Source organism: Danio aesculapii, chromosome 9 (genome assembly GCF_903798145.1).
Source record: "Danio aesculapii chromosome 9, fDanAes4.1, whole genome shotgun sequence".
NCBI lineage: Eukaryota > Metazoa > Chordata > Actinopteri > Cypriniformes > Danionidae > Danio > Danio aesculapii.
The window spans coordinates 58,329,689-58,351,842 of record NC_079443.1 but is presented as its reverse complement, the minus strand read 5'-3'; the positions used below and the strand labels follow the sequence as shown (position 1 = coordinate 58,351,842).

Sequence of the window (22,154 nt, the reverse complement as noted above, 5' to 3'; positions counted from 1 at the left end):
ACCTGCTTCAAAAGCAACACAATTTATCTCTATACTCTATCTATACTCATCTCTATAAGAGCCACCTGTGATGTCTTGGCATTTTTATTATAATTATCTGATTGGTGTGTGTGAAATGTGACCCGTATATGCTCTACTTCCTGTCTGAGGGTCATTTTCACAGGAAGTGTGTGTGTGTGTTTGACTTGAGCCGCTCTCTTGTTTAAATGCCTTGTGCTGTGAACAGAGCCTGTGCATATTATTTGTGTCTTGTGCCTTTCCTCTGCAAATGTAACTTTTATGAGGTTGTCAGGCCTTGTTGCTGAAGCAGAACAGAGCGTTTGATGTGGGAGAGAACAAAGTGAAGGTCTGGCTCAGATCTCAGCAAACACACAGAGGCGCTTTATCACAAACATCAGTGAGTAAAGCCGAGCTCCAGGTGTGTGTTTACTGAAGATGATGAAGAAACGCTTCCAGCTGGAGGACAACTAACCCAGCGCAAAACTGGCTGAGAGTCATTATGACCAACATGTGTTTTAGTACAACAGTAAGCAGTGCAAGCATGTATAGCGTACATAATATATTATTTTTATTTTATTTTGTCCAGTGGCATTTTTTTTAGTTGAAGTCAGAATTATTAGCCCTGTGATTATATGAAAGACATAGGCCTCTAGATTATGCTTATTTTACCAAAATAAAAAATGATCATGTCTTGATTTTGAATTATTTAATGAGGACAGTAAGGTCTGACTTTGCTTAGACAAAAGTTTGTCACTTAACAGAAATAATGTCCAGTATAGAATATAAAGTCATGAGCTTGGAGGACTGCATCCATACATGCAATGACTCAAATCACTTATTAATAAAGTCATCTGGAATGGCAAAGAAAGCGTTCTTGCAGGACTCCCAGTTCATCAAGATCCTTTGGATTCATCTTCAATGCCTCTTCCTTCATCTCATCCGAGACATGCTCAATAATGTTCATATCTGGTGGCTGTTGATGTTGCCATCTACTCTACAGATCTCTCACACACCCCCATACTGAATGTAACCCCAAACCATCACTTTTCCAACACCAAACTTGACTGATTTCTATGAGAATCTTGGGTCCATGCAGGTTCCAGTAGGTCTTCTGCAGTATTTGTGATGATTGGGATGCAGTTCAACAGATGATTCAGCAGAAAAATCTACCTTCTGCAACTTTTCCAAATGATCAACTAGAAGTCAAGTTATTATTTGTTGCACTTACAACTGGGATCGACGACAAGACTTTTGCCAGGCAGTATATATCACAGCAAAACAAAATATCACAATGTTAGATTCCAATATCGTGTAGCCCTAGTTATTAAGTATGAATTATTAAACCCATATCTTGTTTCTAGTCCTCCACAGCAGCTTTCATCCATACAGCAACAGTTCATAACGACCACATTAATCTTCAAAAAAGGACCAAATGCATCAGAAACGCAGAGAGATCCATTAGTGATATGAAATAGCATTTAACCGCAGATCACCTTGCAGTAAAGTGAAGCCTTCCTTCATTAAAGCAGCTCAAATTAACACAGTCCTCCTGCTAAAAGCCCACCTGAGTGTGTGTTTAGAGCGATCGCTCCTCCAAACCCCTGTAATTATACAGGAGAGCCTTCGCCAGCTCACAAAACAACATCCTGGTGCCAATGATTCTCGCTCACTGGCACATTTCTTCTCAAATGGTTTTCTGGAGAGGACACAACTCAGTGAGGCTTGCTGTTTGTGTGTGTGTGTGTGTGTGTGTGTGTGTGCTGGTTTTGGTGGTTACAAGCACAGTTTTTTGGGATAAAATACATTACACCTATTGAAAGTCCTTGTAAACCACCAATACCAACATTTGTGTGTGTTTTTTGTGTCCTTTTTATTTTTTTGATGCCTTTACTGTATGCGAGTCGGTGAGCGTGTGTATAATCACAGTGTATATCTCTGTGTGTTTTGTGCAGGTGTGTGTCAGTGTGGGCTGTTGTGTGTTTGTCTTTTTGTACGTTTCTGTTTGTGTGTGCTGGTTTTGGTGGTTTACAGGGACAGTTTTTTCAGGATAAAATACATTACACCTATGAAGAGTCCCTGTAAAACACAGATACCAATATGTGTTTGTGTTTGCCTGTGCATTTCTTTTTTTGATGCCTTTACAGTATGTGAGTCAGTGAGTGTGTGTATAAACAGTGTGTATCTCTGTGTGTTTTGTGCAGGTGTGTGCTATTGTGTGTTTGTTTTTACATGTTTGTTGGTTTTGGTGATTTACAAGGACAGTTTTTTTCAGTATAAAATAGATGGAGAGACCCTGTAAACCACCAATACACATATATGTGTGTGAGTGTGTGTGTGTGAGATAGATCACAGTGTACAGTGCATCCGGAAAGTATTCATAGCGCTTCACTTTTTCCAGATGGATTTAGCTAATTTATTTCCTCAAAATTCTACACACAATACCCCATAATGACAATGTGCCATTTTCAGATCTCTCCAGAGATGTTTAATAGGATTTAGGTCTGGGCTCTGGCTGGGCCACTCAAGGACATTCACTGATTTGTTGTGAAGCCACTCCATTGATATTTTGGCGGTGTGCTTTGGGTCATTGTCCTGCTGGAAGATGAACCGTCGCCCCAGTCTGAGGTCAAGAGCACTCTGAAGCAGGTTTTCATTCAGGATGTCTCTGTACATTGCTGCATTCATCTTTCCCTCTATCCTGACTAGTCTTCCAGTTCCTGCTGCTAAAAAACATCCCCACAGCATGATGCTGCCACCACCATGCTTCACTGTACGGATGGTACTAGCCTGGTGATGAGTGCTGCCTGGTTTTCTCCAAACGTAATTCCTGACATCCACTCTAAAGAGTTCAATTTGAGTCTCATCAGACCAGAGAATTTAGTTTCTTATAGTCTGAGAGTCCTTCAGATACCTTTTGCCAAATTCCAGGCGGGGAGTGCCTTCCATCTGGCCACTCTACCATACAGGCCTGACTGGTGGATTGCTGCACAGATGGTTGTCCTTCTGTAAGGTTCTCCTCTCTCCACAGAAGAACGCTGGAGCTCAGACAAAGTGACCATCGGGTTTTTGATCACCTCCCTAATTAAGGCCTTTCTCCCCCGATCACTCAGCTTAGATGGCCAGCCAGCACTAGGAAGAGTCCTGGTGGTTCCAAACATCTTCCACTTACGGATGATGGAGGCCACTGTGCTCATTGGAGCTTTCAGAGCAGCAGAATTTTTTCTTTAACCTTCCCCAGCCTTGTGCCTCGAGACAATCCTGTCTCAGAGGTCTACAGACAATTCCTTTGTCTTCATGCTTGGTTTTTGCTTTGACATACACTGTCAACCCTGGGACCTTATATAGACAGGTGTATGCCTTTTCAAATCATGTCCAATCAATTGAATTTACCACAGGTGAACTCCAATGAAGCTGCTTAAACATTTTAAGAATGATCAGTGGAAACAGAATGTACCTGAGCTCCATTTAGAGCTTCACGGCAAAGGCTGTGAATACTGATGTACATGTGATTTTTCAGCTTTTTTATTTTGAATAAATTTGCTACAATTTCTTTTTTTCAGATTGTCATTATGGGGTATTGTGTGTAGAATTTTGAGGAAATAAATGAATTTAATCCATTTTGGAATAAGGCTGTAACATAAACAAATGTGGATAAAGTGAAGCGCTATCAATACTTTCTGAATACACTGTATATCTCTGTTTTGTACAGGTGTGTTCTATTGTAAGTTTATCATTTTGTGCATGTTTGTGTGTGTGTGTGCGCGCGTGTGCGTGTGTGCGTGTGTTTGTCTGTGTGTGTGTGTGTTTTTTGTGTGCGTTTTCATTTTTCATGCCTTTACTGTATGTGAGTGGGTGATTGCGTGTATAATTACAGTGTATATCTCTGTGTCTGTGTTTTGTGCAGGTGTGTGTGGGAGTGTGCTATTGTGCGTTTGTCTTTTTTAGGTTTTTTTGAGCATGCATTGGTGTGTGTGTACTCGTGTGCAATCAGAGTGTATGTCTGTGTGTGTTTTTTGTGTACCTCTGTCTGTGTGCGTGCTTGTGTCTGAGTGTGTGTGTGTGTGTGCACGTTTGACTGCATGCGTTTGTATATTGTCTGTGCATTTTTTATGTGAGTGTATGCGTGTATAATCACTATGTATCTCTGTGTCACTGTGTGTAATTTGTGTGTGTGTGTGTGTGTGTGTGTCTGTGCATAGTCACAGTGTTTTATGCATTTAAATGTATAATCATTGTTTGTGTGTTGCTCTTTGTGTGTGTGTGTGTGTGTGTGTGTGTGTGTGTGTGTGTGCGTGCGTGCGTGCGTGCGTGCGTGTGTGTGTGTGTTAAGTGTGCATTTTCTTAAGCCTTTTACTGTATTTATTATGAGTGGGAGAGTGAATATTTGTGTGTGTGTATGTGTGTGTTTGTGTGTGTGTGTGAGTACATGCATTTGTATATTGTGCATGTGCATTTATTTTTGTGTGCATGCATTTGTGTGTGTGCACGCATGCATTATTACAGAGTACCTTTGTGTCACAGTGTGTGTATTTTGTGTATGTTTTGCATGTGTGTCTGTGTGTATTCACAGTGTTTGTGTGTTAGAATGTACAGTATAATCAGTGTTTATGTGTGGGTATTAGTGTGTATATGTACCTGTGTGTTTGTTTGTGTCCACTTGGATAATTGTGCGCATGTTATGTCTCTTTGTGTAAGTTAGTGTGCATGTGTTTATGTGTGTGTGTGCATTTGTGTGTCTGCATGTGTGTTTTTTTCGATGCATTAACTGTATGTGAATGTGTGAGTGTGTGTATATTCACAGTGTATATTTCTGTGTCTGAGTGTGTGTTTGTGTGCGAGTGCATGTTTGACTGTATACATTTGTACATACAGTAATCGTGTAGGTGTGTTTGTTTTTGTGTGTGTGTGTGTGTGTGTGTGTATGCATTTATAATTACAGTGTATCTCTCTGTCACAGTGTTTGTGCATGGCTCTTTGTGTGCATTTGTACATGTGTGTTTGTGTATATTTGTCCGTGTGTGTGTGTTTATGTTTGTGTGACCTAAACATGTGTATATTTGTGTGTATGGATGTATCTAAATTGATGTGTATGCATATGAGTGTGTGTGTTTGCCTATGCTTGTATGCAAGTGTGTATGTCTTTGTGTGTGCACATTTGCATGCGAGTGCATTTGTCTGTGTGCATGTGTGTTTACTATCTGTGTGTATGTGTGAGATTGCATATGTGTGTTCTTAAATATGTTAGAGTGTGTGTGTGTGTGTGTGTGCGTGTGTGTGTGTGTGTGTGTATAATCACAGCGTATATCTCTGTCACAGTGTTTATGCATGGCTCTTCGTGTGTGTATTTATGTTTGTGTATATTTGTTTTGTTTATGTTTGTGTGACCTAAAGATGTGTGTGTTTGTGTGTACACATGCATCTGAATGGGTGTGTGTGTTTGCTTATGCTTGTATGCAAGTGGGAATGTCATGGTGTGTGTATTTGTATGTGCATGTGTGTGTTCTTGTGTGTGAGAGTGCATTGGTGTGCGCTTGAATATGTTAGTGTGTGTGTGTGGTGGTGTTTGTCTGTGTTTGTGTGCGAGCGCATGTTTGACATGCGTACATACAGTAATTGTGTATGTGTGTTTGTTTTTGTGTGTGTGTGTGTGTGTATACGAGCATTTATGTATATGTGTGTATAATCACAGTGTTTGGTGCATGGCTCTTTGTCTGCGTTTTTGTGTGTGTGTATGTGTATATTTGTCCATTTGTGTGTGTGTATGTGTATATTTGTCCATTTGTGTGTGTGTGTGTGTGTGTGTGCGCGTGTGTGTGTGTGTGTGTGTGTGTGTGTGTGTGTTTATTTTTTGTGACCTAAATATGTGTGTGTTTGTGTGTTTATTTTTTTGTGACGTAAATATGTGTGTGTTTGTGTGTTTACATGTATCTGAATGGGTATGTATAAATATGACTGTGTGTGTCTGTGTATGTGCGTGTCTGTGTGTGTATTTGCGTGTGTCTATGCTTGTATGCAAGTGGGTATGTCTTTGTGTGTGTATTTGTCTATGTGCATGTGTGTGTACTTGTATGTGTGAGAGTACATCGGTGTGTGCTTGAATATGTTAGAGAGAGAGTGTGTATGTGCATGCTTTTTTGTGTTTGTGTGAGTGTGTGCTGGTGTGTGTAGCAGCACAGATGGTCTGTGATCTGTCTTGGCTCTCACTCTCTCAGACACACACACACACACACACACACACACACACACACACACACACACACACACACACACACACACACACACACACACAGGTGGACACTCATCTCTCTTCTTCTCTTCTGTTTCTCCCTCAGGAACTCCAGGAAGGAGCTGAATGACATACGGTTTGAGTTTACTCCAGGTCAAGGTCAGTGCTCCTCATCAGCATCAGTCGCAGTGTGTGTTTCTTCACTTCCTCCTGGGAACGTCTGTCTTACCGCCAGCGAAACATTACTGCGACGTGATTTCAGACACAAGATTGACACGATTTCTTTTCCACTTTCCTGCAGACAATTTTATAGTTTTTAACCCTGATACTATACAATGAGGAATGAAGGAGCAACATAAAGGGCCCTATCATACACCCAGCGCAATAAGGCACAAGACGTGTTTGGTGTGATTTGTTGCTATTTTCAAACCAGCACAACTGTAATTTTCACATTTTGCGCCACATTGTTTAAATAGCAAATCCATTTGCCCCACTTTGTGGACTGGTGTGCTGGTGTACAGTATCCCTTTAACATGCACTCACCGGCCACTTTATTAGGTACACCTCTCCAACTGCTCGTTAACGCAAATTTCTAACCAGCCAATCACATGGCAGCAACTCAATGCATTTAGGCATGTAGACATGGTCAAGACGATCTGCTGCAGTTCAAACGAGCATCAGAATGGGGAAGAAAGGTGATTTAAGTGACTTTGAACGTGGCATGGTTTTTGGTGCCAGATGGGCTGGTTTGAGTATTTCAGAAACTGCTGATCTACTGAAATATTCTGATCTCTAGGGTTTACAGAGAATGGTCTGAAAAAGAGAAAATATCCAGTGAGTGGCAGTTCTGTGGGCGCAAATGCCTTGTTGATGCCAGAGGTCAGAGGAGAATGGCCAGACTGGTTCCAGCTGATAGAAAGGCAACAGTACAGTAAATAGGAGGTGTGTTGGGGCACATTTTTGGTGTGTTGGTATTTTGAGGAACTGAAATAGACGGTGCCATTGACCAACTAAAAGCTGCTCTGAAGTCCAGCGGGAAGCGCGTTATGCAAAGTTCAGACTGCATGATTTTAGCCCTGATTTTGACTCGCCGACAGGTTTTGAGAAATCGCCGACAAATGCCTGAAATTACAAGCAAATCTGTGCTCGTTCACGTGAGTGACAATCACACAGTGTGAACTATCAAGGACGCGATCTGAGAGAATCGCAGATGAGTCGTGGACACCGGTGAGATATTTGGCGTGCTGAATATCTGGAGCTGTCGGCGATTCAAATCACGCAGTGCGAAATGTGTTCTGATTGAAAATAACATTGGTGATCACCTACAGCCAATGAGAGAGCAGCATCCACTAGTACAGGTACCTGCAGGCCAGCGGGAGGCTGGGGGAGAAGTTAAAAGCACTCATTTTCAGTTTATTCGGACCCAAGAAATGGAGGAAAAACTAGTCGAAATTTGGCAGGAGCACTGTGTCTGTTTGACGTTTCATCTGATCATTATCACAATCAGGTCGAAAAAGAAAAAAAGTTGAGGAGAGATTGTTAATTCTCTTCAGAATCCAGGTGAGCGACACACGTTTCTAAAGCTAAAGCCTTCTTTTTCCATTATGTAGTTATTAACGAAAGATATATTACGTGAACTCGCATTGTTTCCATGACACGTCTCGCATTTGTTTGGTTGTGAGATGTAGTTTGGACAAAGTTGTCTGTGATTCTTCCTATTTTAAAGTCATGCAGTGTGAACTCTTCTGTCGCCGATGCATCCTACAGTGTAAACACAGCACCGACAGAACACTACTCCAGATAGTCATGCAGTGTGAAAACAAGCGTGACACGACTACTAAAATCATGCAGTCTGAACGCGGCATTAATTATGCGCCTTTGCAGGTCCAAACACGTACACATTGCTGATGTACAGCAATACACAAATATCTTTACATATGTTACATATATTTTTATTCTCTTGTTTATTATATGCATATTTATATCTGCTTTTATAAAAACCAGTCTAGATATGTCCACTTGTCGGGTTTTGGAGACGTCCGCATCACCATATGGTGCATAAGAATAGGACAAACAACAAAATTAAATATGTAGACTAGTGGATGTCTTCAGTGAAGTGCTTTCAACACCGTTTCCTTATACATGAAAGTAAAGGAGTAAAGTTAAAAGTAAAGTAAAGAGGAGGAATGGAGGAGGCTCATTCTTTATCCTCGTTCTTCAGATGGTCTGTTTAACTGTTTTCTCGCTAGTGAATCATTCAGTTTTTCCACTTACAAAGTCCGCCATGTAAATAGCAAATGTGCCATGGTGCGACGCAACTGACTTTTAAAGGGAATGGGAGATGAGACTCTGATTGGTTTAATGCACGTTACGCTCAAAACACACCCATTAACTCATTAAGAGAATAAGCACAACCCTGTTAGACAATGTTCCAGGGTGCAGAGTGTATTTTTCTGTCCTTAAAATAGCAAAAGTGGACTCAGACACGCCATTAAAGCTTTTGTGCCACGAGCTTTAGATTTTGCGCCTAGATCATTAAAATAGAGTCAGAATTATTAGCCCCCCTTTGAATTTTTTTTTTTATTATTTTCATTTCCAAATGATGTTAAACAAAGCAAGGAAATTTTCACAGTATTTCTGATAATATTTTTTCTTCTGGAGAAAGTCTTATTTGTTTTATTTCAGCTAGAATAAAAGCAGTTTTTAATTTTTTAAACACCATTTTAAGCTCAATGTTATTAGCCCTTTTAAGCTATATTTTTTCGATAGTCTACAGAACAAACCATCGTTATACAATAAATTGCCTAATTACCCTAACCTGCTTAGTTAACCTAATTAACCTAGTTAAGCCTTTAAATGTCACTTTAAGCTGTATAAAAGTGTCTTGAAAAATATCTAGTCAAATATTATTTACTGTCATCATGACAAACATAAAATAAATCAGCTATTAGAAATGAGTTATTAAAACTATTATGTTTAGGAATGTGTTGAAAAACCCTCTCTCTGTTAAACAGAGTCATTACTGACTAATCTAATCTGTATATTCACAAATATAATATTGTATAGCTTCTTATTAAAAATATGAGTTTAAATGATAGATTTGTGATGGGTGTACTTATGCTGAGCATTGTATAAAGTGCTTATCTGGAAACTCAAAGCCCTTCACAAATTTTTTTGGGTTGGGGATCTCCACCAGCAGTGTGCAGCATCCATCTGGATGACACAAAGGCAGCCATATTGCGCCAGACCACACACCACTCACCAGCTGATCAGTGGAGAGGAGACGTAGTGGAGTGATTAAGCCAATTATGATATGGGGATGGTTAGGGGAGACCGTGATGGAGAGAGGCCAGTGGGCAAATTTGGCCAGGATGCCGGAGTTAAACCCCTACTCTTTTTTGAAGGCAAAGACATCGCTCACTGAGAAGTATAGAGTGCCCATCAATATATTCGGGCGTTAGGACCCACACAGACTGCAGGTTGAGTGCACCATGCTGGTCTCTCTAACACCACTTCCAGCAGCAACCTAGCTTTCCTATGTATGATATATGATGACTTGTGTGGGTGTTGTAGTGGTGTCCCATTTCTTAGGGGTAAATTTTGAAGCTTGTCCCCTTTATAGAATTGGGATTGGGCCTAAATGTTTAAAATGCAGACTCATGGTTGCACGAGAATATCCTCAAATTGTTTCTGTATACAAAGTTTGCATATACAATTAACGTCACTTGTTTATCTCATTTATTTTATATTTTTTGACTCATACGGTTGTTCGTGGCATGCACTTAAATATTTCCCAAATTATGTTTAACAAAGCAAGGAATTTCTTACAGTATTTCCTATAATATTTTTTCTTCTGGAGAAAGTCTTATTTATTTTATATCAGCTAGAATAAACGCAGTTTTAAATTTTTTATAAACCATTTTATCGTCAAAATTTTAAGCCCCCTTAAGCTATATTATTTTCAATTGTCTAGAGAACAAACCATCGTTATACACTAACCTGCCTAATTAACCTAGCTGTCACTTTAAGCTGAATACTAGTATTTAGAAAAAAATGTCTAGTCAAATATTATTTACTGTCATCATGACAAAGATAAAATAAATCAGTTATTAGAAATTAGTTATTAAAACTATTATGTTTAGAAATGTGCTGAAAAAAAATCTTCTCTCCGTTAAACAGAAAATGGGGAAAAAATCTTTCAGGAGGGCTAATAATTAGTGGTGGGCAAAGCGAGGCTTCGTGAAACACTGAAACAGTTGAAGCAAATGTGTCGAAGCTTCGAAACGTTTCGAAACCCCACTCTACAGTGACGCCTAGTGGTCATTTTTTATGTATTGCACTGGAACAGCTTCAGCAAAGAACAGTTGAGCAAATTGAGGTATTAAATCCCACTTTGTAAGATCGAATCCTCAAGTGAAATAGTGAAGTGGTTAGGGTTCCTGACTCCCATGCGGAGATTGTTGGTTCGAATCCAGGCTGATACAGCTATTTTGAAATGCTTTAATATCAGTTTGAGATGCTTTGTGTGTGTATTGTTTTGTTTCAACATTGGTCTGACATCCGAATAAACACTTTGTGAATAAATATAGCTTGTTTCGGTCATAAAACAGGTTTGTTGCTAGATCAGATACAGTTGTGGACAGAAGTTAACAAGAATTATTTATATTATTCATTAAATTTCCCATTTATTGTATTTTATTAACGTCTACCACAACTCTAAACCCAACCATCACAGTACTGTAAAAATATTAATTATTGTTTTACAGTTACAAAAATTATGTTAAATTGATGGCGTATCAGCAGCTGAATCCTATCTAGACTACACCATAAACAGTAACATGATTAAAATACATAAAATCACGATTTTGGAGTATTTGTACAAGTCGGGATTCGAACCCAAAAGTAATATGAAGCCTGTGTCAACATGCACACGCACAGTCCACTAAGCCATACGTGACAAAAAACAAAAGCTTGACCCTATCAGTCAAATGCAGATTCTCCAAGTCTCGAAATGCTTCTGAACTGATCGATGCTTTGAATCGCTTTAGTCACGTGACTAGGTGTTTCGAAACACTTTAGTCACGTGACCTGGGTGTTTCGGATCATGCTTCGGTACAGTGTTTCGAAACACTTGCGCTTCGGGATCTCGACACTGTGTCGAAACGTCAGTTTCACGTCAGCCATCCCTACTAATAATTCAGCTTCAGCTGTCGATGTATATATATATATATATATGGCCATTAACATGAACAATCAGCGAACAATGGTTTTCTTATTAGCAAATCTCAGCAATCACAGCACTCAGCAGTAGATCTGACTCTTCAAGTGTGTCTGATGTTTGTTTGTAGATATTTGTGTGCGTGGGTTTTTCAGAACATGTTTTTAACTTTGTTCTCTGGCTGTGAGATCACGCTGTGTGTGTGTGTCTGTGTGTGTTTCTCAACAGACACTGCTGATGGAGTTTCTCAGGAGCTCTTCTCTGCTGGTCTGGTCAATGGTCATGATGTTGTAGTGGGTAAGTTTTACTCTTTAAATAATGCATTGATGTTTACATTATTTCCCCGAAAACAAGCCACACCTGACTGTAGGTCACACAAGGGTCAGAATTGCATTGCTGTGAGAAGAAATATATATATATATATAAATACATTGTGTTGGTTTCAAAGATGCATTGGCACATACAGTTGAATTCAGAATTATTAGCCCCCCTGTATATTTTCTTCCCCAATTTCAGTTTAACGGAAAGACAATTTTTAAACACATTTCTAAACACAATAGCTTGTTCTGTAGACAATTGTAAAAAAAAAAAATTATTGCTTAAGGGGGCTAATAATATTGACCTTAAAAAAATAAAAACTGAAAATTTCTTGCTCTGTTAAACATGGGAAATATTTAAAAAAAGAAAAAGAAATACACGGGAGGGCGCATAACTTTGACTTCAACTGTATGTAATAACTTTATATTAAGTTTGAATAAATAATACTTTGAATATCATTCTATTATTAAGCAAGCTACTAGTAGTTAATATTACATTAAAGGTGCAGTATGTAAGTTTGACACCCTGTGGTTGAACTAGGTATTACACACCTGGTTCAAAACACGCGCAAGAGCAGGTTGCCAGATTGATGACACCAACAGCAGTGTGCCTGACTGTCGAGCCTAAAGGCTGGTTTAAATTATGTTCTAAATAAAAGCAACGGCATGCGATAGAAGAAACATTTTCCATATTAAAAGGAGTTTATGTCCTAACCGACACCTGAAACTTATATTTTAGAAAGGGCTTCAATTTCTCACAGGTAAACAGCAGAAAACTGACTATGATCACCTCAGGTACACCTCATGTGCTTTTTTCAGTATTAAATGCTAATAATGGGAGTTTGAATGCCATTTTACATCACATTTATTGCCATACTACTGAAAGCAGCAGCGGATAGTTCACCTTAGAAAATAACATCTTGAAAATAAAATAAACCGTTTGAAATTGAACTTTTGAACTGTGACTCAGTGCAAGCCAACACATATCAGCGATTCAGCATCTACATTTATTAATGTTTATGAGGTTTATTATGTATTAATTAGATTATAAACCTTACCATTTTGCTGAATGCAGTGAGTGCACTATTCTGTGATTCTGAACGTGTTGTTAGGACACGCGGTTATAATGTAACCTGCTCACCTAATGTTTACGTTTGTAATATTTATATTATTTCCTAATTAATAACCTCATGTGGAACGTAGACTCCGCGTCTCATTTCAGAGTCTGCTACTGTCCACTGGCGGTCACATTTCAGTCACAGACGCATGCTTTGAGAGCCTTCTGACTAAATAAATTAAATGTGCTGTTTTCCACAAAGGCAACCTGAGGTGCTGAAAAATAATTGGCTAAACTGGCATTGGGTGGGATAAAAGAACCAAAACAAAGACACGTAACGCACTGGGCATGTAACGCAGATTTTCAAAGCAGAATATCTGACTTCAGAATTGTTTTTCAGATGAACAAGAACGTTCACTTGACATCTTCCTTATACATCTGCAAACATATTATGGTATTGTTATGCTTTAGAAGAGTCAAAAACTTACATACAGCACCTTTAAAATAAACATTTACCACATTTTAGTTCCCATCACTCTACAACAAATCCTTTAAATGCAGCGGTATTCAAAATAGAATAAGGATTAAAATATATATATATTAAAAAGCTAGCAGAAATAACAGCTGCCTTCTCTATAAGCAACATATTTTAATAAAAATAGCATCAAATTTCAGATATAAAACTTCAACTTGTATCCTGAAAAATACTATATGCATTTGGCACGCTCTTTTATGCGAAGCAACATTGATTCATTCATTTTGCTTCAGCTTAGTCCTTTAACCGCCTGCTCTACCAAATGGTTGACCATATTTTGACTGTTGTGAATAAATAAATCATACTAAAAGAATGACTGTTTAAAAAAAAAAGAAAAAGATGTCACGGTGGCGCTGTGGGTAGCATAATCGCCTCACAGCAAGAAGGTCGCTGGTTCGAGCCCCAGCTGGGTCAGTTGGCATTTCTATGTGGAATTTGCATGTTCTCCCCATGTTTGCGTGGGTTTCCTTCGAGTGCTCCGGTTATCCCACAAGTTTTAAAACATGTGATATAGGTGAATTGAATGAGGTAAAATTGTCCGTAGTGTATGTGTGTGAATGAGTGTGTATGGATGTTTCCCGGTGATCGGTTGCAGCTGGAAGGGCTTCCGCTGTGTAAAACATATGCTGGATAAGTTGGCGGTTCACTCCGCTGTGGCGACCACTGATTAATAAAGGGACTAAGCTGAAAATAAAATGAATGAATGTTTTAAAAAATGTTTTACACACAGCATGGTTGGTTTACAAAAAACAACAAATCATCATAATCCTGTTACTCTACAACACTTGATTTTGGTTTTATTGTAAGAAATAAAATGTTAAATGAGAATCTGAAATATTTTATGCCATACTTCAAAAAATAAAGATGGTTTAGTGTTCAAAAATGTTTTATTTTGGTTATTTTTTTTAAGTACACTGGTCTTGCACTTCATATATTCAGATTTTTCATAGTATATGTATTAATTCTGGTACTTTTACTATAAACTGACCCATCGACCATTTGGTAGAGGTTGATATTTTAGAAATTATGGGATGTGTTGAAAAAGAAATGCATTCAGTGTGTTATCTATCAACATTAGGAGTTAAGAAATGCAATCCAATTTTTTTTTTCTTGGTGGGGCAGTTAATCAGGGGTCGCCACAGCAGAATGAACCTCCAACTATTCCAGCAAATGTTAGCATATGTGATCCATTCCAGCTGCAACCCATTACTGGGAAACACCCATACACACTTATTCACACTCATACACTACGGCCAATTTAGTTTATTCAACTCACCTATAGTGCATGTGTTGGGACTGTGGGGGAGACCGGAGCACCACGCCGAGACAGGGAGAACATGCAAACTCCACACAGAAATGCCAACTGACCCAGTTGGAACTCAAACCAGCAACCTTCTTGCTGTGAGGTGACAGTGCTAACCACTGAGCCACTGTGCCACCCGCAAAGCAACATTAGTTAATTAAATACCTTAGTCCCTAAATCCTACATCTGGTTTTATGCATTTAGAGAACAGACTGATGTTTGATCAATTTATTTCTTCCACGCAAATAAAACCCATGACCTCGCTGCTTGTGTTAACCATCAAAATCTCTTGAGCTATTTCAGTATTTTTAGTCTTTAAAACAATTCATCATTTTTGCATATTATATTAACTTCAATGTTTTATGAATCATTACTTTACATTCATGCATTTGGCAGACACTTTTCTTCAAAGTGACTGTGGGGGTTTAAATATTTAAGCATTTTCAGTCATTACTCTACATACTACATTTTTATTTTATCCAAAGCATCTTGCATTGAATTTAAGGTTGACCTCTGATTTTTTTTAGTAGAGCTTTGCTTTAATTTTTTAGGTACAAGATGCCTTAAATTATTCAAGTATTTCCATTTATGCATTTGGCAAACACTTGTTATATGAAGCTACTTAAATTCTACATTTATGCATTTGACAGACATTTTTATCCAAAGGCAATTTGGCTTAATTTTATAAAAACTCTTTTTAGAGTACTTCTTAAAGTTAATGTATTCACGGTTGATTATCATATGTTGTTTCTTATCCAATAAGCTTGCATTAAGTCATCATTTCAATGCGGCACACATGCAGCACATCAGTTACTTTTTTTATCAGATGAATATGCTGCCATTTTCTTTTTTATGTAGAGTTTTTGTCTTATTTCTAGTCTAAAAATCGAACAATTCTTAAATCAAGAAGCATTTTCTAGACAATTAGAACATATTGTTTTGTCTCTGGAAATGTTGAATCAAAATAAAGTGGGTTTCTTCTTTAAAAAGCTAAATAATCAGCCACAGAGGTAAGTAAAATAATCTTGTTTTCTGGTTCAAACGAAGATTATTTTATTCACCCCATTAGCAGATTATTTTGCTTGAGACAAGAAACAAGGCCAAAAATATACACTACCTGACAAAAGTCTTGTCGTCGATTCCAGTTGTAAGAGCAACAAATAATAACTTCTAGTTGATCATCTGGAAAAGTGGCAGAAGGTAAATTCCTCCACTGAATCCTCTGTTGAGCTCCATCCCAATCATCACAAATACTGCAGAAGACCTACTGGAACCCGCATGGACCCAAGATTCTCACAGAAATCAAGTTTGGTGATGGAAAAGTCATGGTTTGGTGCTCCAGGATTGGCCAGCCCAGTCACCAGAAATGAACATTATTGAGCATGTCTGGGGTAAGATGGAGGAGGCATTGAAGATGAATCCAGAGAATCTTTGAGAATTCTGGGAGTCCTGCAAGAACGCTTTCTTTGCCATTCCAGATGACTTTATTAATAAGTTATTAGAGTCATTGCATGTATGGATGCAGTCCTCCAAGCTCATGATGGAGTCAGACACAACATTCATTCTGTTTCCACTGTACCATGACTTTATATTCTATACTGGACATTATTTCTGTTAAGTGATGAGACTTTTGTCTAAGCAAAGTCAGACCTTACTGTCCTCATTAAATAATTTAAAATCAAGACATGATCATGTTTTATTGTGGTAAAATAAGCGTAATCTAGAGACATTTGCCTTTCATATAAGACACTTCTGATACCAAATGATCAAGATCATGATAGAAGGCAAGTTATTATTTGTTCTTCCTAAAACTTGGATAAGCAACAAGACTTTTGTCAAGTCACAATGACTGTGATTTCACCAAGTAGGACCTTGTTGATCCTGGAACAACATTCCTATCAGCTAATCAGAATTAAGAAATACGTTTACAGCTAATTTAAATTTAGACTCACAGTTAGGTTCGTGTACTTCTACATGATCGTTATCCAATTAATATTCCTCTCAGATTTTGGGAATAATTTACAGTTAGGTTTGGGTTTAGAGTTAGCGATTAGGTATGCATTACATTTTTTTAGTAGTACTTAAGGAACTAGATATTTACATAAATACCATTAGGAAGAGTACAAACTGTAAGCTGTAAAAACTTTGTATTTGTTTGACACATTTAGGTTATTCTGAGCTAGTAATATTTGTAAGAATTGTATTTTATTTGTTTTATTATTATTTTATAATTTTATTTCATTTTACATATTGAGTTTATGCACATGCACTGTCGCCTCACAGAAAAACCATCGCTGGTTTGAATCCTTGCTGGGCCAGTTGGCATTTCTGTGTGGAGTTTGCATGTTCTCCCAGTGTTGGGTTTCCTCCATGTGCTCCGGTTTCCCCCACAGTCTAAAGCAGGGATGGGCAAACTCGATCCTGGAGGGCCGGTGTCCCTGCATAGTTTTGCACCAACCCTAATCAAACACACCTGCTTGTAGCTTTCTAGTGATCTTGAAGACACTAATTAGGGTGTTCAGGTGTGTTTGATTAGTGTTGGAGCAAAACTCTGCAGGGACACCGGCCCTCCAGGATCGAGTTTGCCCATGCCTGGTCTAAAGGCTTGCACTATAGGTGAATTGGATGAACTAAATTGTTCGTAGTGTATGAGTGTGTGTTAATGTGAGACTGTATGGGTGTTTCCCAGTGCTGGGTTGCGGCTGGAACGGCATCCGCTGTGTAAAACATATACCGGAATAGTTGGTGGTTCATTCTGCTGTGGTGACCCCTGATAAATAAGGGACTAAGCTTAAGAAAAATGAATGGGAAAAGGTATGGATTACATCTTTGAACAAAAATTATGTTCCATGTTCAACATAGATGTTAATGCAGGATCACATCGTACTTGACAAAATCACAGCCACCCCAATGAATTATAATTTCAATATAGTAAATTACAACGTTGAGTAAGTCATAATTTCAACTTTTTAAATCATAATTATGATTTAGGGTTGTCATGATTTAGATTTTTAAACCTGCTCTTTTATCATTATATATAGCAGAAATGGGCCTTCATAATAATCCTCTGGTTATCCGGTGAATTATTAACATCCCTCATTTGAATATTTAAATAACCTCTGAGCAGCTCAAGATGTTTCTGCTCTCTAAATGGATCAGAAAGCGGCCTGATCTGCGAGGAGAAAATTGCCAAAGGAAACAATCTCAGGGGTCATTAGTCCGCTAAACATGCAAAGCAAGATGCTTCGAAATAAGTGTAAGAAGAAGATCTGTCCATGCATCAGTAATGATTTCATTAATGCATATACTTCAAATCCACGCTTACGCAGAGTTTGGCTTGCAGCCCTCTGAGTAATTTAGGTTGGAAAGAGCCGCTTCAAGCCAAATGCAGGAGCGTGATGAACATGGAGACCTGGTTTGTTTTACTCCAGTGCGCAGTGCTAATGTCACGTTCTTCTTCTACATGTGTTTCAGTGGCTGCTAACCTTCAGAAGATTGTAGAAGACCCGGTTACCTACAAAGTGTTGACCTTTAAGCTGGTGAGTTTATTCAGATGCTGAATGTCATTGAGAGGTTTTTATGGAAACTTGGGAGTATTGTGCACTGGAGAACTTAGTCAAATGTAAACTACACTGTACAAATGACTGTAAATTAGCAGTTTTCTGTATTTTGTGATTATTATTTTTCTTTATTTATGTGTTTGAGTTTACATTTACATTTAGTTATTTAGCAGACGCCTTATCCAAAGTGACGTACAAATGAGGACAAGGAAGCAATTTACACAACTATAAGAGCAGCAGTGAACAAGTGCTATAGACAAGTTTCAGGTGTGTAAAGTCTAAGAAGCAGAGCATTAGTAATGTGTTTTTTGTTTTTGTTTTGAGAGAGTACAGTTAGTGGTATAGCCAGAGAGGCAGTTACAGATTAGGAAGGAAAGTGGAGACTAAATAGTTGCGTTTTTAGTCGTTTCTTGAAGACAGCAAGTGACTCTGCTGTTCTGATGCAGTTAGGGAGTTCATTCCACCAACTGGGCAGATTGAATGTGAGAGTTCGGGAAAGTGATTTCTTCCCTCTTAGGGATGGAACCACGAGGCGACGTTCATTCACAGAACGCAAGTTTCTGGAGGGCACATACATCTGCAGAAGTGAGAGCAGATAAGAAGGAGTTAAGCCAGAGGTCGCTTTCTAAGCAAACATCAGAGCTTTGAATTTGATGCGAGCAGCAACTGGCAGCCAGTGCAAACGGGTGAGTAGCGGAGTGACATGTGCTCTTTTGGGTTCATCAAAGACCAATCGTGCTGCTGCGTTCTGAAGCAGCTGAAGAGGTTTGATAGAATTAGCTGGTAGCCCGGCTAGTAGAGAGTTGCAATAATCCAGTTTGGAGAGAACAAAAGCCTGAACAATGAGTTGAGCTGCATGTTCAGATAGGAAGGGTCGGACCTTTCTGATGTTGTAGAGTGCGAATCTGCAAGATCGAGCAGTTCTAGAAATGTGGTCAGAGAAGTTTAGTTGGTCATCAATCATTACTTCAAGGCTTTTTACCATTTTGCATGCAGTAATGGTTGCCCCATCCATCTGGATTGAAAAGTTATGGTGTAGAGTCGGGTTGGCAGAAACTTCAAGCATTTCGGTTTTCGTGAGGTTAAGCTGGAGATGATGATCTTTCATCCAGTGTGAAATGTCTGACAGGCAGGCTGAGATGCGAGCTGGAACAGAGGGATCATCAGGGTGAAAAGAGAGGTATAGCTGGGTATCATCAGCATAGCAGTGGTAGGAAAATCCATGTTTCTGGATGACTGTTCCTAAAGATGTCGTGTAGATGGAGAAGAGAAGTGGCCCAAGAACAGAGCCCTGAGGTACCCCAGTGTTTAGATGCTGTTGCGTTATGGGACCTTGATATTTTTTACAGCTTTTAACCTTGAAATGTAAAAAAAAAAAAAAGACTTTTATTAACACTTTTAATCGTTTAAAGTGATGTATTGCTGGGTTGGTGTTGTATATTACACTACAAAAACCTAGTAATAAACTTGCAGTACATTTTCTGTTATTTTACAGACATGTTTCTCTATATATTATTTCTTCTTCATTTTACATTGTTTCAAACTACTAAAATGTCAATAAAAGTCACTTTGTTAAACTGCAGAGTTGAGTTTTCAACATCCAAAGTTGACATAGCAGAGATTAAGGTCCCATAATGCAATGCACAACCCTGAATAAACAGAAAACACTTGTGAATTACAAAGTACAGAACCTGTTATTTAACAGAGATTTTTTTGACAGCGAAGTTAGGGATGCGAATTATATCATTTCAAAATTGACATTGCATTGATTAAAGGTGACTAGTCCCCCATTTCAAATCTATGTCATTTGTAGACTAATAGTAGACAACATTTATTGTGGAGTTACATTTATTATGCCATTGTAGAGTTAAAGTTCTGTTACTGTGGTGACACTTTAAGAGAGTTGAAAGTTTTTGTGTTTGGAGGGGCGGTCCTTTTCTGATGATGTCAGTTTGATCAAATCCATCCATCCATCCATCCATCGATCCATCCATCCATCCATCCATCCATCCATCCATCAAATGATCCATTCATCCATCTATCCATCCATCTATCTCTCTTTATCGCTCTCTATCTCTCTCTCTCTCTCTACCTACCTACTTACTTATCTTAAGTCACCGAACATCTTTTAAAATTAAAATATAATACATTTAAATTCAAGTGAAATTTAGCTTAAAAAGACAAACTACCAAATCAGAGTTAAATTTTAGATATCCCTTGTTTCTCTTGATTTGTCCTCTTTTAAAAAGAATTATTTAATATTTCTTCCATAGTATACACTCACCGACCACTTTATTAGGTACACAAATGTCCAACTGCTCATTAACGCAAATTTCTACAGCCACTCAATGCATTTCGGCATGTAGACATGGTCAGGACGCTCTGCTGGCTGGTCTGAGTATTTCAGAAACTGCTGAACTACGGGGATTTTCACGCACAACCATCTCTAGGGTTTACAGAGAATGGTCTGAAAAAGAGAAAATATCCAGTGAGCGGCAGTTCTGTGGGCGCAAATGCCTTGTTGATGCCAGAGGTCAGAGGAGAATGGCCAGACTGGTTCCAGCTTATAGAAAGGCAACAGTAACTCAAATAACCACTCGTTACAACCGAGGTCTGCAGAAGAGCATCTCTGAACACACAACACAACCAACTTTGAGGCAGATGGGCTACAGCAGCAGAAGACCACACCGGGTGCCACTCTCGTCAGCTAAGAACAGGAATCTGAGGCTACAATTCGCACAGGCTCACCAAAATCGGACAATAGAAAATTGGAATAACGTTGCCTGGTCTGATGAGTCTCGATTTCTGCTGCGACTTTCAGATGGTAGGGTCAGAATTTATATATATATATCTACTATATATTTATATATATTTTTACATAAACATGTAAAAAAATCCAAAATATGACCAAGTGTAAATATGGTAGCAGACCAACTGATTTTGCTAGCAGTTGTTTCTTGTATGTTCAGTCTCTCACTTTACAAAGTATTGAAAGAAATCTGACAAAATCCTTGACTTTGTGAGAAACACACAGCAGCTTGTTTTAGCTGTTTATTATAAATTCATTGTGCATTTAAATATGCAGCGTGTGTTTCCCTCAGGTCCCACACAACCATCCATTCATTATGTGCCGAAATCACGTCTTTGACAGCGTAATGAATTTTCATTACACAATTCCTTATTGATTACTCCGAACACACAACAAATCTGAGAGAATATTAGCAGAGTGTTTAATGATGCCTTTTAATGCGGTAAAAAGGGGATATTCTGGCAGAAACATGAAAAGCTGAAATAAAATGTCAACAGACGTTGGCATTAAATGCCTACAAATGAATATGGGAAGAATCCTGCAGGAGTATCTGTTCATATTTCAGAGACAGATAAAGCTGATAGACGCCGATTTAATACACTTTTAAGTGGATCCTCTTATATTGGATTGAGACGGTGCCATTTTACGGTGACTTTTCTGCTGAGATCCAATCTGAACATGCGTGTTTCATGTAGTCTGAGCTCCTCCACGATGGTATTAAACTTATAGTTCATCCTCGGAGAGACATTCTGTCAATATTTTCTGCCTCTTATGTCAGTGCAGTCTCATTTTACTCTATTCTTCTGTTTTGTCCACATAAGAATGCTAAAAAGTGACTTTTGCCGCTTGTTTAAATTACTTAGTTAAAACAAAACAATTCTTAGGGTTTTTTCAGGACAACTTAATCATTTTTTTTTACAAATTTAAGTGGATTGAACATAAAACAATTAAGTTAACTTAATGGATTTGTGTTGGGGCAACATGTAGGAATTGTGTGGACAAAGCATTTTTTACAGTGAGGAATGCATTGTACAGACTAAAACCAGTTCACATTGAATTGTAAGGGTGGTGATAGAAATATGTATCAAAGTATTTAAAAAATCTATATTTAACAAAAATCTATCTATCT

The 22,154-nt window shown here is 38.4% G+C and overlaps 1 protein-coding gene across 1 annotated transcript in view; it reads left to right on the top strand.

Moving 5' to 3' along the window:
• The window catches only part of stk39 (serine threonine kinase 39), a gene marked incomplete at its 5' end in the record, with an annotated part of 101,186 nt that overhangs the window by 69,407 nt on the left and 9,625 nt on the right, over window positions 1-22,154 (top strand). Inside the window, 3 exons of the mRNA XM_056466097.1 lie at window positions 6,333-6,385; window positions 11,673-11,741; window positions 18,131-18,195. Coding sequence (XP_056322072.1) covers window positions 6,333-6,385; window positions 11,673-11,741; window positions 18,131-18,195 — 187 coding nt within the window. The remainder of the gene's footprint in view (window positions 1-6,332; window positions 6,386-11,672; window positions 11,742-18,130; window positions 18,196-22,154) is intronic.